Source organism: Rhincodon typus, chromosome 4 (assembly GCF_021869965.1).
Source record: "Rhincodon typus isolate 14 chromosome 4, sRhiTyp1.1, whole genome shotgun sequence".
Classification (NCBI taxonomy): domain Eukaryota; kingdom Metazoa; phylum Chordata; class Chondrichthyes; order Orectolobiformes; family Rhincodontidae; genus Rhincodon; species Rhincodon typus.
The window spans coordinates 63,103,722-63,122,285 of NC_063335.1; the positions used below are offsets into that span (position 1 = coordinate 63,103,722).

Below are 18,564 nucleotides of genomic sequence, written 5' to 3' on the forward strand. Positions count from 1 at the left end.
TGCTGCATCTGCTCCCAAGATGAAGCGTTTCACTCCTGGACATCCCAGATATCCTCATTTTTCAAGGACCGCAATATCCCCCCCACAGTGGTCGAAAATGCCTCCGAACGCATCTCTTGCATTTCCCGCACGTCAGCCCTCACACCCCCTCCCCACAATAACAACAAAGACAAAATTCCCCTTGTCCTCGCATATCACCCCATCAACCTCCGGATTCAACGCATCATTCTCCGCCACTTCCACCACCTGCAATCTGAACCCACTACCAATGATATATTTCCCTCCCCACCCTTATCTGCCTTCCGGAGGGACCGCTCTCTCCATGACTCCCTCGTTTGCTCCACGCTCCCCACTAGCCCCACCATCCCCGGCACCTTTCCTTGCAACCGCAGGAGGTGCTACACCTGCCTCTACACCTCCCCCCTCACCTCCATCCCAGGTCCTAAGAAAACCTCCACATTAAACAGATGTTCACCTGCACATCTGCTAATGTGGTATATTGTATCCACAGTTCCCGACGTGGCCTCCTCTACATCGGGGAAATCAAGCGGAGGCTTAGAGGCCGCTTTGTGGAGCACCTACGCTGGGTTCGTGACAAACGACAACACCTCCCAGTCGCAAACCACTTCAACTCCCCCTCTCACTCCTTGGACGACATGTCCATCCTGGGCCTCCTCCAGTGTCACAATGATGCCACCCAAAAACTGGAGGAACAGCACCTCATATTCCGCTTGGGAACCTGCAGCTCAATAGTCTCAATGTGGACTTTACAAGCTTCAAAATGTCTCCACCCCCGACCTCATCCCAAGACCAGCATCCCCTCTCATCCCCGCCTCCTTGACCTGTCCGTCTTCCCTCCCACCTATCCGCTCCTCCCACCTCATTGACCAATCCCCACCTCCACTTCCTACCTACACTCACCTTTACTAGCTTCATCCCCGCCTCCTTGACCTGTCTGTCTTCTCTCCACCTATCTGCTCCACTATCCACCTTCTATCACCGCCTCCCCCTCTCTCTATTTCAGAGCCCCCTTCCCCTCCCCCATTTCTGAAGAAGGGTCCAGACCCAAAGCGTCAGCTTTCCTGCTCCTCTGATGCTGCCTGGCCTGCTGTATTCAGCTCCACACCTTGTTATCCAAAACTTACTGCCAGCAGCTCTCCATATTCTTGGAAATGGCAGGATAAACCCTGGATTTGGTTACATGTTGGCTATGCTGGTCCTTTCATGGGTTCAATGTTCTTGGCCATTGTGGATGCCCATTCAAAGCGGTTTCACATACACAGAGTTCATTCTTCAAACTCAGGGATGACAACTGAAAAGCTGCGATCATCATTTGCAATGCATGGACTCCCGGAAGTATTGGTCACGGATAATGGGACGTCAATTACCAGCAAGGATTTCGATTATTTCCTAACATCAAATGGCATTTGGTATATTTGGACAGCTCTATAACATTCATCATTCAATGTCTGGCAGAAAGAACAGTTCAAATGTTGAAGGCAGGCTTAAAAGTTCACGTGATACCAAACTGTCCAGGTTCCTGTTTGACTATAGGACCACCCCTCATGCAACTACAGATATAGCTCCAGAGTTGATAATGGAGAGAATACTCTGCAACAGGTTAAACCTGATATTTCTGGTGCTGCGGGCATGATGAAACGGCATCAGGAACGCCACTGTTGGCCACATGCCTTCTCTAAGTGAGAGAGACAAGGAATGAATTTTGGTGTTGAAACCACGGGTACAAGACTTGATTGACGTGAGGTCAGGTCCCATGACATACAAAGTTTAGGTAGGTGGGCAGTCCTGAACAAACATGTGGGTCACATGAAAGCGGCTACCTCACAAATGGACAGGAGAAAAACGTACCCGGCCCTTCAGAACAGCTGGAAAGCCTGTCATAAATTGTGGGTTTTCCCCTCTGAGTAGCATAGAAGAAACCTCAGAGTCCGAGATGGATGTAGCCTCAATACCATTACCGCTGGTCGAGGTGCAAGGGACGATCGATAGTCTGGTGCATGTTGCCCATGTTCGAGTCAAAGTTGGAGGAACCAGACCTGTGAAAATATCCTGGAAATGCTACAAAGAAAAGAACATCCCTGGACTTAGATGGGGAGGGATGTAGTGATAGAAACCACATTGGCTAGGTGGATCTCATTGATTATGAGTTCCCTCATAGGGGAACTTGGGCCAATCAGGGAGTCCTGGCTGACAGATATAAACAGGAGTCTCAGGGATTCTCCTCACTCTAGGAACTGACTCTGAGCCTGCTGGTCAGAGCCCATTGTACTGTGAGGAGTTGCTGCAACTAAGATCTTGTTTGTGACTGTATGCTGCTGCTTAGTACCTGCCCTCCCTTTCCCCCAACCCCACCAGCCCTCCCCCCTGACACCCAACCCTCCCCTGTGGAATGCTGCTGCTGCTACCTGGGCCTGCTGTCTGTTGCTGCTTGGTCCCCTCCAAAACTTAAAAAAGACTTCAGAGACTCTTGTTGGTACTCCGTGGAGCTCCTTTGGAACTTCTAGCAGCACTGACATTCCCTTTTTGTTTTCTCTTCCCTTTCCTTTCTCTACAATATAGCAAATCCTAAAATTGCAGGGCTGAGCTGGATGTTTGCCACAGTGGTTGCTGCTTCAGCCTCAGGCATGGCCCCATTTCCCTTCAGACTCTTGACAAAAGGCCTGGGGGTTAAAAAGTACCCCCACCCTTACATTATCATTGCGGCCTGCCATTTTTGCAGCCGCCAAGGAAGGTGGAACTTTTCCTCTGGTCCAAACAGGCAGTACACCTGCCTTTAGAGAAGAGGCTCACTATGGGTGCGACCTATTTATCCATCGACCCTCTGCCCTTTGTTGCCAGTGAGTTTCCCCTTCCCCATTTACAGCTGCTGGGTTAGTGCAGTCAGGGGTTGCATCCATCCTGCTCAGGCTGAAGGATGCAAGCTTGAGAGGCATGTCTACTCCTTCCAGTGCCACGTCTTCATTTCCTTGGCCATAAAGAGTTGACTGAGGGCACCTTCACTGTGGCTTTCACACCGGCCTACCGTGCTTTCTGAATGGCGGATACCTTGTGTTGTCACCTATGCAAGAAAGCTCCTCGCCCATCAAGGCTACACCAACTGCTGCTGGTGGCACTGCCATACCCTCTTCCCCTCCCCCTAAAGTAACACGCAAGTGGCGCCAGGGCTGGAAGTCACCGTTATCGCCACCTCTGGTAGGGAGGGGGAATAGGTGGTCTGGCTGGCAAGAAGGCATCGAGGAAGAGCAAGCATCTTGAGGTTATCCTCTTGAATGTAGCTCCTGTGCCTCTAACACGGTTGCCTTAACCCAGAAATCAGAACCTTGGTCTGCCCCACCCCAGCACAAAAATGGCTGTGTAGCTGTGCCTGTGTTGCCCTGGTGGGGGAGTCCGGACACCTGAGAATCTGATCCTGACCCCTGCCCTGCATTGCCTGACCTCGGCGGCTCTGGGCCCGACCCACACCCTGTGTTGCTCAATCCCCACCCCATATTGCTTGACCTCGGGGTCTCCGGGCACAAACCCCACCTTGCTGTGGTACAGTGCAGGGATCCCAATCTGGAAAGTAGGTAGCAGCCTTGCCATCCCTATCTGAACATGGACTTTCCAGCATAGGTCCCAAAGTGACAAAGTCAACCTTTCCTGACCTCACCACACCTTGGCCTTGCCCAACTAATCGTATTTGTTGAGTGGCTTGTCGAAGGGCCTGTGGCTGCCCAGAAGATAAAGGGCCGGGTGGAGAAGGAGGCCGCCATGATGATTTGGAAGAAGCACTGTTCCCTGCAGGGGGAGGACTACCCTGTCTCCAGGGTATAGGTACAGTCGCTCCCACGGAGGCGTTTCCTGCCCCTCCCGTGCCATGGCCGAGCAGGCCTGGGGCCTTGTGTTTTCCAGACTGCCACAACTTCACTGACCTCTGGGGACGAGCCCGGGCCCTACATAGGCCACAACACAGACATTGTATACGTTGTTGGGTCATTGGGCAGTGGAGAGGAGAAAGGTGTTTTTCTCAATCCCCCCTTTACTGGGTGCCTTGGTCCTGTAGGAGGACATTTTCCCTGAGGGGCCAGGTGACCCGGCATCGGGAGAGGAGCAGAGTCCCAAGTCTCTGCCACCCGATGACGCAGACCTGGAACACACTCCTATGGAGTCCAGTGAGGAAGTCCCTGCTGGTGACCCTAAGGGTGATGTCCCTGGGAGATTAGAAGCGGCTGGTGGCGCCGGAACAACCCCAACTCTCATGTTGGGAGAGAGTTCAGTGGCCGAGGGCAATCACCTGGAGAAGGACTCGGGCCTCGATGGTGGGTGCTGGGGATGATATGGAGTCAGTCTCCAGCAAGGTTTTAGGTTCCCTAAAGCCTCCCACTGAGTTCCTCCTCATCCCCATTGAGGAACTCCAGGATTTTCTGGCATCAAGTCTCGGTCATCGTGATGGAGTCCAGCTGGCTTTTGACTGCTGGAAAGACTTTGAACTGTTTTTCTGGTCCACCTAGGCAGCTCGCAGCAGGCCTACGTTAGGCCAAAATGACCGGTGGCGGTTCAAAGTATTCCATGATGGACTTGGGAAGAAGACCTGTGTGCCCTTCCCTCCTCCTCCTCCTCTCGACCTGAAACGTCAGCTTTCCTGCTCCTCTGATGCTGCTTGGCCTGCTGTGTTCATTCAGCTCTACACCTTGTTATCTCAGTTCCAGAACTTGTTTTGTCAGTTCTGGGCTGGCTGGAGAAGTAAGTAGTGCGGGGGCGGCGGTTCTCCTTCTTGAGGCTCATGTCTGCGTCTTCTGTCCGGAGTATGTGAGGGGTCGACAAAGAAATGGAAATCCAGTATCAAGGAATTGGAGAAGGATGTGCTCAATCTGGAGTCACGTCTTGCTCAGCCCGATGTGAACCTAGCCCTACGGGGAGTGTACAAAGAGAAGAAGGCCGTGTTCTGAGACCTGCAGCTCGTCGGGTCCCGGGGCGTGCTTGTGAGGTCACGGGTTGGCTCCTTAAGGACCTGGACTGTGGCTCCCCCTTCTTCTACTCAGCGGAAAAAAGGCATGGGCCTCGTCAGTAGCTCTTTGTACTGCTGGCCAATGATGGATCCCTCAGCTTAGATCTGGAGGTCATCAGCGCCCAGATTAACGCCTATTACATGGCTCTGTTCTCTCTGGATCCCTCCAGAAAGGATGCCTGCAGAGGTTTGTGGAAGGACCTGCTAAAGGTCAGCCTTGGGGACGCCTGGATGCTTGATGCTCCCGTCACTTTAGAGAGGCTGACTAGTGCCCTCATCCAGCTCACAAGGGACAAATCCCTGGACTGGATGGACGGATGGACCATAGAAGTTTTCAGGGTATTCTGAGACGTCCTGGGTGGGGGCTGGGGCAACAATGCACAGATCACAGCTGGAAAGCTACCCCTTTCTTGGCGCAGGGCAGTCATATTGCTGGTGCCAAAGAAAGGGGACCTTCATCTACTCGAGCTGGCGTCCAGTCTCCTCCTCAGCACGGATCGCAAAATTTTCTCCAGGGTTTTATCATTTTGGGTGGCATCCATACTGCGAAGTGTCTGATTAAAGTTAATGGGTCCCTCAACCTCCGGATCCAACGCATCATCCTCCGGCGCTTCCGCCTCCTGCAATCTGACCCCACTACCAAAGACATTTTTCCCTCCTCACTCTTATCTGCCTTCTGGAGGGACCACTCTCTCTGTGACTCCCTTGTCCGCTCCACACTCCCCTCCAGCCCCACCACACCCGGCACTTTTCCCTCCAACCGCAGGAAGTGCTGCACCTGCCCCTACACCTCCCCCCTCATCTCCATTATAGGCCCCAAGAAAACCTTCCACATAAAACAGATGTTCACCTGCACATCTGCTAATGTGGTATACTGTATCTGCTGTTCCCAATGTGGCCTCCTCTACATCGGGGAAACCAACCGGAGGCTTGGAGACCGCTTTGTGGAGAACCTATGCTCGGTTCACGACAAACGACTGCACCTCACAGTCGCGAACCACTTCAACTCCTCCCACTCCTTGGACGACATCTCCATCCTGAGCCTCCTCCAGTGCCACAACGATGCCACCTGAAGGTTGCAGGAACAGCACCTCATATTTCGCTTGGGAACCCTGCAGCCCAATGGTATCAATGTGGACTTCACAAGCTTCAAAATCTCCCCGCCCCCGACTGCATCCCAAAACCAGCCCAGCTCGTCCCCACTTCCCTAACCTGTCCGTCTTTACTCCCACATATCCACTCTTCCAACCTCAAGCCCCACCCCCATCTCCTACCTACCAGCCTCATCCCAGCATCCTTGACCTGTCCATCTTCCCTCGACTGACCAATCCCCATCCTAACTCCCCACCTACACTCACCTTTACTGGCTCCATCCCCACCTCCCTGACTTGTCTGTCTCCTCTCCACCTATCTGCTCCTTTATCCATCTTCCATCCGCCTCCCCCTCTCTCTCTATTTATTTCAGAATCCCCTTCTCCTCCCCCATTTCTGAAGAAGGGTCCAGACCCGAAACGTCAGCTTTCCTGCTCCTCTGATGCTGCTTGGCCTGCTGTGTTCATCCAGCTCTACACCTTGTTATCTCAGATTCACCAGCATCGGCAGTTCCTACTATACCCCCTCAACTCCTCTGTTTGCTTTGGGAGAGGAGTGTGTCAGGGCTGCCCCATGTTTGGCCAGCTGTATTCCCTGTATGTGGAGCCTTTTCTGTGCTTCTCGCAATCGAGGTTCTCGGAGCTGGCTCTGTGCGTGCTAAACACAAGGTGGTTTTTTTGACGTGTTCCTTGTGTTCACTGACCCAGCTGATTTGGGGGCGATATGCAAGTGCCAGGCGGTATACTCTGTGGTGCCTTCTGCCAGGGTCAACTGGGCCAATTGCTCCAGACTCCTCGCCAGTCATGGTGGGTAGATTCTTTGCTTTGTTATGGGGGTTCATCTGGTGCACCACCCATTTCCTCTATCTGGGGGTCTATCTTAGCCTGCCTGAGGAATCCTTGCTGGTGTGTTAGCAGATGCTGGAGGCCAAAGTCTAGGCTCACCTAGGCTGCTGGACAAGACTGCTCTGATTGCTATCTTACAGGAGCTGAGTGGAGATGGAGGCCTCTGTGTGGTATCGGCTGGTTCTTTTGACCACTTCTCCTGTTTTTGTCCCAAACATCCAAAGAATGGTTCATTTCTTCTGGAGAAAAAAGATGCATTGGGTCACAACACAGGTTCTGAGTCTCCCCATTGAGGAGGGCGGATCAGTCACTAATGTGCATCCGCACCCAGGTAGTGATTTTTCGCTTTCAGACCTTGCAGCAATACCTTTACACTGAGCCTCCTCCTACATTGTGTATCCTGGTGACGTATTTTTTCTGCTGAGTGCTTGACCACAATTATGACACACAGCTCCTGTTTATTGAATGCGAAGGTTTGCAGTTTGCCCTCGGGATGCTGTGTGTCTTTTATCAGGACCTGATCAATGTCCAGGATATGGTTGACTCATCATAGAATCCCTAAAGAGTGGAAACAGGCCCTCAGCCCAACAAGTCCACATCGATCCACAGAGCATCCCACCCAAACACATCCCCCTAATCTATGCATACCTGAACACTACGGGCAATTTAGCATGGCCAATCCACCTAGCCTGCACATCTTTGGACTATGGGAGGAAACCGGAACACCCAGAGGGGACCCATGCAGACACAGGGAGAATGTGCAAACTCCACACAGACAGTCGCCTGAGGGTGGAATCGAACCCAAGTCCCTGGTGCTGTGAGGCAGCAGTGCTAACCACTGAGCCACCATGCTGCCAACTCGCACCAGGCTTACGTACTGTCAGGAGTAGCAGCAATCATCAGAGAGCTGTTGCTCAGGAATCCGCACCTCCATCATCGCTGGTTAGAGTGGCTGGCAGAGGGAGCCACTGGTGTGAACAGAGTCATGGACATGCTGAATGGCGAGAGCCAGGGCTGGATGCTGCTGCAGGAATTGGCAAGCAGGGCAGCAGTATACATTGGCTCACAGCCACTGCCATTCAGCACCTAAAAATGGCAGTGCTTAGATCACACGTTGTGCACCAATTGGAGAATATTCAGGTATGTGGTGGGATCCCATCTGTGCGTACTCCTGCTCAGATGGAATTTCACATTGGCCCCAGGCTCCCGTTCCTCCCTCAGGAACCTGTGCTCCATAGCCTAAGCTGCCTCCAGAAAATGTGTCGTATGCCCTTCAGCGAGGCAAAATGATAGGCTCTGTACAGACTGCTGCTGCACACCATTCATCTCTTCTCCTTCATCTAGTACCCAGACACGCCTGGGTATGTTTATTTGCCACTGGACAGTGGGATCCCCAGTGGGGAGCCCAATACACGGAAGTTCTCCCTCTTTCCCTTGGGGACCTGTGGTGGAGGGTGTTGCATGCAGCAGTCCTATATAACCATAAATTACAATTGTTCGTGGACTCCCAGCCCAACTGCTTATTCTGTGGTGCTGTGAGGTCTGTGAACCTGTGTATGCTGGTTATGGACATTTGCACTCCCTTTTTAGTTACCTAAAGAATCTTTTGCTTTGTTTTTGGTTGCACTTCAGCATCCCCCCCTCCTGATCTTTGGGTATCCACTGTGGAGGGGTGTGAGCAGATCAAAAGACCTCCTTGTGGGTCTGCTCCTGGGCTTGACCAGGCTGGCTATAATCAGGCCCAGGCAGTGGACCGTGGAGGGGGCTGTCTCTGCTGACTACCTTCCTCTCTGCCACAGTTATGTTCGAGCCTGGGTGTCCTTGGAGACGGAGCACATGGAGACCATCAATGCTGTCGATGCCTTTAGGGAGAGGTGGGCACTGTGGGAGATGGAATACTTTATTTCTCCCTCCAATTCTATTTTGATTTTGTCCCTACCCTCTCCCTTCACTGTCTTCACGTATGCATTGCCCCTATTGGGCTTTGCTTGTTGACGTTTCACAAGCCAGTTGGGTGTTTTCTTGGTGGTGGAAAATATAGAATAAAGTTCTTGCACAGTGGTGTCTTTTTTACTGAGTAACTACACACACAATAATGGGTGATAAAAATAAGATAAACAGGAGTATCAGAGATACTCCTCACGCTAGGGACTGGCTCTGAGCTAGCTTGTCAGAGTCCAAATACTGTGCACATAAATAATGGTGACTTGGTGACAGGATAACGGGCTCCGTAGAGTTATTTCAACACTAAAGGAACAGTGATACATTTCCAGGTCAGGACATTTGGAAGACAACTTATAATGGTGGTGTTCTTCCAGGTTGAAGATCATGTGTTTGGAAATTGCTGCCCTGCGGACCTTGATGAATTTTTGCAGTACAAATTGTAGATGGAACACTCTGCTGCAATTGTTTGTGAATTTGGTGCCATTGAAGTGGGCTGCTTTGTCCTGGATGGTTTTTAAGCTTCTTGAGTGTTACTAGAGCTGCATTCATCTAGGCAAATGGGGAGTGTTCCATCACACTCCTAATTTATGCCTAGTGGGTGGTAGACAGGCTTTGGGGAGTTAGAAGGTGAGTTACTTGCAGCAGGATTCCTTACTCCTGATTTGATCTTGTAACCATAATATTTATATGGCTAGTACAGTTCAGTTTCTGGGCAATCGTAATCCCCAAGATGTCAATAGTGCGGGATTCATCAATGATAATGCCTTTGAGTGTCAAGTGGCAATGGTTGGATTCTCTCTTGTTGGAGACTGTCATTGCCTGTTACTTGCGTGGCATGACTGTTACCTGCCACTCGTCATTTTGGAGGAGTGACTGTTCGATGACTGTGACAGGCTGAAAACAGACTTGTGTATAACTTGTGTGTGAATAGACAACTGAGCAATCTGTGTCCTTTTTCCTGATTGCAATGCACTTGTTCCCACTGTCTCATCTGTGGCAACTCAATATCATCTTCTCAAGGTTGATGAGAATGGACATCAAGTGATTGCCTTACCAAGAATGCCCACAGCTGATGAAATAATATACTTAAAAAATCATGTACAAATCTCATCTCCAATCTATTCTCCAAGAAATATGGAGTAAAATATAGTGCTAAAGTGCAAAATCAAGTGGTGAACACTTCTTTTGGTGTTCTTCCAATGCCTGACCTACCTGTACTTCTTTGGTATCTGATGAGATAAAGATACAATATACAAATGCTGTGGTGATATGTGGGAGGGAAAGTAAGTAGTGCATGCTTACATCATATTTAGCTTGCAACTCGGAAGAGATTATGGGATAAGTGAAAGTGGGATATGAGGATGAGGATTACATCTAAGAGAACTATCATCTTCTTTGGTTTCAGTGCCACTGCAGATATGACCTAAACAAGGACTGTGTTGTTAATAGCTAGGATTGTATCCTTCCCAGAGTTCAGTGCTTGCAAGCTTGCCTCCTACTCCAGTTCATTCTTATTTCCTCTCATTGCATATATTTTAACCTGCCTGAGGGATGTCAATGCTTGTAACATGATATACTTGTGTAACATTGCTGTTGTGGTTGAATAACTGGAAATGCAAGCTGGCAGATGGGCATAAGGTTGACTGCTAAGTGTTGGGTTAGGTGAAGAATCTACTTGGGAGATATGAGTCAAATTGATGGAAATTGTTGGTAGGTGAGCAATAGCAGTAGGTTAATTTGGCATTGGTTGAGACTCATGAGACAGTTTGGAGAATATGACATTTCCAGATACACTCACTGACCTTGTTAGCTCATATAGCATAATTGAACTGTTTGAGCACCGCAGCCACATTCTTATCGCTAAATCGTTGACATTGAACTCTCCAACAATTTGCTCCAACTGCCTTTGCACCGATTCTGTATGTAGGACATCCTTCCTCCTTTCCAAATACTTATCTCACCCAGTATGGCATCAAAAAACCTGTATGCCTTCAATTGTCCCATGTTTAGCCACGTCATTCCCAGTTCAGATTCAGAAGCATAGGACTTCCTGCATTCAGTCCACCACACGATGAAACTCTCCTTAAGGATGAAAACTGCCGGTAAGTAGTACTAACAAATGTTGGTTTTGAGCTGCCTACAGATGTGCACAACTAATCAATATTTTTGACACCAACTGCACACAGAATTCATTTATCCAACAGTCAGCATGAAGATGAGGTAATTCTCACATTAACAATCGTGAGCTAATGTCACGTTTCAACGCCTGCTTTGAAGGCAATTCAGTTCAGCAATCATTCAGCCTGATGAACAGATTATGCAATCCATCTCTTCTTTGATCAGGTAACAGCTGGGTCATACCCTGTGAGAATTAAGGATTTTTAACAATCTGGTGCTTAATATTGAGATCAACGTTGCATGACATATATACATCTGTACAATTCTTAGATTACATTTGGAGCTGAACACCACTGTTTGTATTTAGCTATTGGAAAACAAATCAGTTTAATCCAAGCATAAAAGACACAAAACTTGAATCCACTTGCAGAGCACACGTTTTCTTCTGTTATCATGGTACACATGACCTTATAGAGAATAATTAATATAATTTATTTTTAATTGAGCTTTCACTTTAAATGATTACTTGGTTATTCTCCAGAACTGCAAACACTGAAAAAGACAGTTTTTGCTGAATGAGCTGTTAGCCTATACACTACCTTGCCCCCCACTTTCTAATTTGAAAATATTCAAGTATTTTCCAAAAGGTTCAATTAGATATGGTATGGAAATGGGATTCCCTGAAATCCAAACTTCTAAATGGGGACACTATCAGTGTGCTATCCCCAACTGGATAATAGGAATTATTAATTAGCTTACAAAGAATAAGCATTTGAAATAAAAGAAAAACTTATTAATTGTTCTTTAGAAGTACAGAACTTGAGTATTTCTGGAAAAAAATGTTTTTCATCTTGCAGTCATCACGATATTTACAAGACTATCAATATGAAATGGAAAAACATTTTATATTGTCTGAGAAGAGAACACTTTCACAAATAGACTCTGGCTTATAGAAGCATTTCCATGGAAAATATGCCAGTTAAATGTGGTTGACGTTTAACTGTTCTTTGGGCAATTAAGGATGGGCAATAAATGCTGGTGTAGTCAACAATGCCTACACCACATGAACAAATAAAAGAGTGGCAGTTAACTGTAAAGTTTTGTTTAAATTTTAATCAGGAAGGTTGACTTTGATTGGTAAAACATTGCCCTGAGGAATAAACTAGCGAATGACTGGCACTTAGTTTGTTAAGTTGAAATAGATGCAATGTCTATACATAGTCTTTCTACATGCAGAGAACAGAGCAATGTCAATTAAAATATGTTAATTCCTGTGTGACCAAGGGTGGAACATCTAGTCAGCATTGTTACCTTACTGACAATGTTTTCAGATGTTAGTGAAAACATATTTTTACTGTTTAAACTGAAATAGTTTCATTGTAAATTTTTTTTTGATAGTTAATGATAAGTTTGTGTTTTATTTATCTTTATCAATAAGATTTGCACAGGGAAAAATTGGATAAGCACTGAAAACTGGCACAGAAATTACGATGTGTGAATAACCTTTACTCATCTCTGTGATGCTCTTTGCCATGTAAAGAATCTCAAAAGTAAGTTAAATACTTTCTTTTCAAATCATTAGAAATTTTAGACTATTACATCAAAATCAAACATGAGCACCAATTAAGAAATTAGATGATCTTAAATGCCCTTATACATGAAGGCACGAGAGTACTGTTGAAAGGCTGTACACCTGATAGATACAGCCTCGATACACTCAAGTTAGTGTTACAAGTCCACCAATCTACATAGTCCTGATACATGTGCCTAAATTGCCATACTAATGATCTCACCAAAATAGTGTCAAACACAAACTGTATTAGAAGTGTGCACATGGCCATTCTACAAGGAAAACAACACCCTAGTAACATTGAGAAATGTGGACTTAGATAAGAGTTTAGTGCTCAGAATGTCTTAATGAGGACATAAACTAAAAATAAATAGTCTTTTGCTAGATTACAACTACAGAAAACATAATAGATTCATACACATGTTTTTGGAACTGAAGCTCATTAATTAGGCAACAGCTGGCTATGATAGCAATTTTAACTTGTTACACAAAACAGCAGCTAAATATAAACTGTATTATATATTACACAGCATCTTTATGGTGAATAATTTAGAAATATGCTTCAATCTTGTCAACCCTTTGTTGGATACTCTTTTCACTAACTACTAATCAGGCCTTTCTATGCCTCTTTTAGTTGTGAAGTTATCTTGGTAAATATGAATCCTCCATTTGTTGGCATACAAAATTGTCATGTGTATATCATGGAATGAAACTGTTTTCAATCATTTTGACTTCAAGCATAATATATTTCATTTTTGACCTTTGATCGGGAACTGCGACAGCACGTTAGATGGATATATGTCAGGTGACTTTCAAAAGCCATATTTAAAAATGAAATTCACAAGTAGCTCATTGATTAAAGAATAAAAGCAATTGATTTGAAAATAAGAAGGACATACAGCAGCAACATTATATCTAGTTAACTCTAAACATCTTACTGAAACTGGAAGGAAGGGTGGTGTGGATTATATGTGTGTCTATGACTTTTATCAAAAGCACATTTAGATTAGCATTTTCTCTTGTAGCAGAGCAAGGCGACCAATAAAAATTCTTCTTCCAAATGAGAGGTGGGTTAAGTTGTAAAATATCTGTACAATGTGCATGACATTATTTTTAAAGAGTTATCAAATTATGTACAAAAAACAAATCACTTATGACTATCATTTAAAATGATTGTGCTTTATTTTTTTAAAGAATTGAAATGCCCACACTTTGTCCATTTTCCATTTGCAAAATAAAACCAGTGATAAAATCTTTAAAATTAAATTTTATAAACATTCACAAATTGTAGCTAAAAAAATTGCATTTTAAGCAAAATTTTGATATTAAAATAATAGCAGTCTGACAACTGAACATGTTTTATAGGCAGTATTTTTCCAAACCATTGGTTTAGATACTTGAAGTTGATCCATTTTGTTTCCATCAGCACTATGTTTACATATATCAAGTATATATACTCCAAGACAAGTGGAAGTACCGCCCAAAATAATGCTGATTGTGATGATGGCATCATTATCACAGTATGGAATGGTAGAAGAATTTTAAACTGCATCATAGCATATGTAGCTCAGGTGAGGATGTCAGTAGAGGAATATCAAGGCACTTCCGCTATCAAAGTCTTGTCTTCGAGTACATCTTATTACTATATTATGTAAAAAATACAACTACAGGCTTTAAAATGACTAACATTTCATCAGTCATCCTTTGGAGAAATCTTGCTGCGTTGATCTGAAGCTGTGTTTTGGCCTGTGTTCAGAACTTTCTGCAGATAGACATTAAAATCCTTAGTAAAATATGCCTGAGTATTACTTTCTGGTGAAGATCATACAGCTCCAGTGTCCCTGTGAGCAGCTACAGCTCACAGATACTTCCTTTTTTTTATTTTTAGCAACATAGTCAAAAGGTCTTAAGGTTCTGATGATGTATCAGTTAAGGATTGAAGCAGGGTTTTGTAGACTGCAGAGTTCATGAATCTTGGATAAGAATCTCTGTGCATTAATGTGTAAATCTGAAGCTGTGCATCATCAAATGTGTGAGGGGTAGGATCAAGCATGTTTCTGTTGATAACCTCACGTACTCTGGAATCAAGGCTAACCTATATTTGGAAAAATACAAATAAGAATCAACAATTCAGAATATAAAATGGTATTCATATTAACCTGTGAAATATCACATTCCAAGATGTATTTCTTAATCCATTTCAGTAAAAACATTTTATTGAAACTTTTTTATAGCAGAGCAGCTGAACATAAAGCAAAAGTAGTGTAACTCTGCATTTGAATCAATTATGCGTACAAGTTATTGGTATCCTGTTTCAGGCAGATTCACATGATCAGTTTTGAATAGACTGCAGAAAACAAACTGTTGCTTTAGGTTCCAAAATTTCAGTCAAAAAAATCATCTTTAGACTATTTCTGCATAGCCTGGCAAACAGGAAGAAACAGACAGCTTAAGTGGCTGTCTCTTTAATGTTTATTAGAGAAAAATATTTGTTCAATAAATTAAAATTATTAAACCTTAGGTACTTCCTTCAAATAATAAAAAAAAACTGGCATGCATAATCTCAACAATTGGCATTTACTTAATAATGAAGTTTAAAAAAGAAATGCTCCAATTTGTTACCAAACCAGAAAGAAGGTTAAAAACCAAAAGAACTGCAGATGCTGTAAGTCAGGAACAAAAACAAAGTTGCTGGAAAAGCCCAGCAGGTCTGGCAGCATCTGTGAAGGAGAAAACAGAGTTAACGTTTCGGGTCCGCTGACCCTTCCTCAGACCCCAAATGTTCCTCTGTTCTGAGGAAGGGTCACTGGACCCTAAACATTAACTCTGTTTTCTCCTTCACAGATGCTGCCAGACCTGCTGAGCTTTTCCAGCAATGTTGTTTTTGTTCCAGAAAGAAGGTTAAATGGATGACAGAGACGACTAGAAGGCTGGGTAAAATGATTCATAGATTTCACAAAATTAAGATTGAAGTGGTTGAAAACTCTAGAACAGCAATTGTGGGTGACAGGTCAAAGGTTGGGGTGGGTGTGCAGGATGTCAAATCAGAATAGTGATGAGCTTCAGAGTGGATAGAGGAATGGAGAAAATTGCAGAAATTGGATAGAGTACATGTGGACATTTATAGACAGTACAGAATTGGATCCAATATAAATCACTCAGGAAAAAGAGCAGAATACAACACAATAAACCTTTTAACAGTAATCAAAACTCAAGAAAAATAAGATATCTAAATATGATGAAGATCAATATTTTCCCTCTCTCCTTTTTAAGATTATGTTTTGCAGCACTGTCTGGAGAATAATTAAATGAATTTACTCCAGGATTCTATTCTTTCCTATTCTGACAAAATTGTTCTTTCTTGGTGTTTCCAGACCTAAGGTATTGAGACAAGTTCTGAAAATTGCTGGGATGTTGCTAGGAGTGGAGGATTTGAGGCATGGGGAGAGGCTGAATAGGCTGGGGCTTTATTCCCTGAAGCATCAGAGACTGAGAGGTGACCTTATAGAGGCTTCTAAAATCATGATAGGCATGAATAGGGTGAAGAGCCAAGGTCTTTTTCCTAGGATGGGGGAGTCCGAAACTAGAGGACATTGGCTTAAGGTGAGAGTGGAAAGATTTACAAAGGACCTAAGACGTAACTTTTTCATGAAGAAGATGGTGCATAAATGGAACAAGCTGCCAGAGGAATTGGTGTAGGTGGGTACAATTACAATATTTAAAAGTCATCTGGTTGGGTATATGAATAGGAAGGGTTTAGAGAGATATGGGCCAATGCTGGCAAATGGGACTAGGTCAGACTGGGATTTCTGGTCAGCGCAGATGAGGAGGACCAAAGGAGTCTGTTTCCGCGCTGTATGACTCGATGACTCTTTTTGTGCTGTTTTGTGATTCCATTCCAAACTCTTTGATTAACATATATAAGTCGAATTGAGCTAAGTGATCAGCTCTTGCTGACCTTGTATATCGTTATAGTTTTCTTTTTTGTGCAATTGGATGGATTATGCAGTCATAGTACATATATATATTTCAATTGCACTGAATTTTGGGATAATGAAAAAGGTGCATTACTTATAATAAGGCATTCTTTTAGTTCAGCTCTTGATCTAGTAAAACTTTAATAGCACTTTTCTGGTTATTATTTTGAAAATAAATCAGTCATCCACCGCATGTATTAACACTTTGCTTAACCTTCTAACATTATTCACTTTAGTGCAGAAAAATTGTGTAGTCTTCTTGTGATTTCATCCACATCTAGATGTTAAATCTCTTTATGATATCTTAATACCTGACTGGAATATGGCTTGTTTTGTTTCAACCTCATGATTATTCTGGGAGGTGGTTTAGAATTAAATAAAGGTAAACTCAATTATTTAGAACCCAATATGGCATAGCCAGAATTTTGCACCCAGCACTGAAAAATACTTACAACTGTGCAAAGACTTTTTGTGGGATTTTTAAGTAATAATTTAGTAATTGAGAGTCTGACAAGACAGCACCCTCTACAGGGGATCTCAGACCAGCGTGAAAAGAGTAAGCAACAGCAAAGGTGAAACATATGTTCATGCTGTCCTAATTAAAGGTGCAGAATAATCTCTACATGAATTCTTTGTGAAGTAGATTGTGTTGTGGGCCAATAATTCTGCAGCCCACAAAGGTTACTCATTGATAGAATTGAAAAATTCCTCATAGGCCACACTGGTTGGCAGCATTGGGTATGCCCTGAAAATTGGTGTATTATGCATAGTGTTGCTTGAAGTGATGATAGAGGAGAAAAGAAAACAGACTGAAGAATCATTGCTGAGGCATGCTGAATCTAAAGCAGGAAATGCAAGTTACAATAATTTATTCGAGGAAATAATGGTTGGAAAATAATATAAAGAGATGAAAACAAAGGTGGGATTGAAAGAGAACAGATGGAAGGAAAAGTACCTTTGATTTAAATATGTCCAACAATAATTAAAATCTGCAGAATGCAACTCCACACACGTAAAAATAAACTTTCAGAAGCAGAGAAGCTGTTGTCAGTAATTAAGACTCACCATGCCATTAATGGAAAATGACTTCATTTCTGGTGTGTATAGTGGGTAACTAGTGATTAAGAATTGCAAATTCATGCCCTTTATATGTTTGAAATCTCTTGGCAACATACTTGTTTTGAGCATTCAAGACAACAGCCTGGCATATACTGTAATTTTATTGAAACTGGCAGCACCCAGTCTGTGCTCATGATCATGTGACCACAGCAAACTAGGAGGCACGTTGGTGCAGAATGCATTTCTTTCCCAAATAGGCCCATTCTTGTACTAAAAGAATCACATGCATTCTCATGCACATTTTGTGTTTCCCAAGATATCAAATATACTTATTACTGTTCTCATGCATTAGTAGGTTGTTATTCTCGCCAGTCATTGCAGATGTATTGGGCACACAGATTATTTTTAATCAATCATGGAATGTGGGCATCACTGACTTGTCCAGAATTTATTGCCCATCCCTAGTTGCCCTTAATAAAGTGCTGGTAAAGTACGTTCTTGAACCGCTACAGTGAATGTGGTCTAGGTACCTAACACAGTGGTTCCAGGATTTTGAGTAACTGAACTTTTGTGGATATGGTGCCAATCAAGCAGGCTGCTTTGTCTTGAATGATGTCAAACTTCTTGAGTATTGTTGGTAATGCATTATCCAGGAAACTGGAGAGTAATTCATCACACTTTTGACTTGTGCCTTGTAGATGGTGGACAGGCATTGGGGAGTTAGATGAGTTATTCACTGGCAGATTCCTACCCTCTGACCAGCTGTAATAGCAGCAGTACTTTCATGGCTAGTCTAGTTCAGTTTCTAGAGGCTGAATCTTACATTTTCTGGTCAAGTCTGAATTACGTTGAGATGTCCACCACAAGGCCCAGAGGTTTCTCATTTTATCTTACTAAACCTTCATTTCCCTTGTGTCTGCATGGGTTTGCTCCGGTTTCCTCCCACAGTCC

The 18,564-nt window shown here is 44.3% G+C and overlaps 1 protein-coding gene across 1 annotated transcript in view; it reads right to left on the bottom strand.

Annotated features, from left to right (window-relative positions):
• Nucleotides 1–14,375: 14,375 nt before the first annotated feature.
• Nucleotides 14,376–18,564, bottom strand: part of LOC109935416 (regulator of G-protein signaling 20-like) — a 66,988-nt gene continuing 62,799 nt past the window's right edge. Inside the window, exon 4 of the mRNA XM_048596089.1 lies at nt 14,376–14,672. Coding sequence (XP_048452046.1) covers nt 14,484–14,672 — 189 coding nt within the window. The 3' untranslated portion in view covers nt 14,376–14,483. The remainder of the gene's footprint in view (nt 14,673–18,564) is intronic.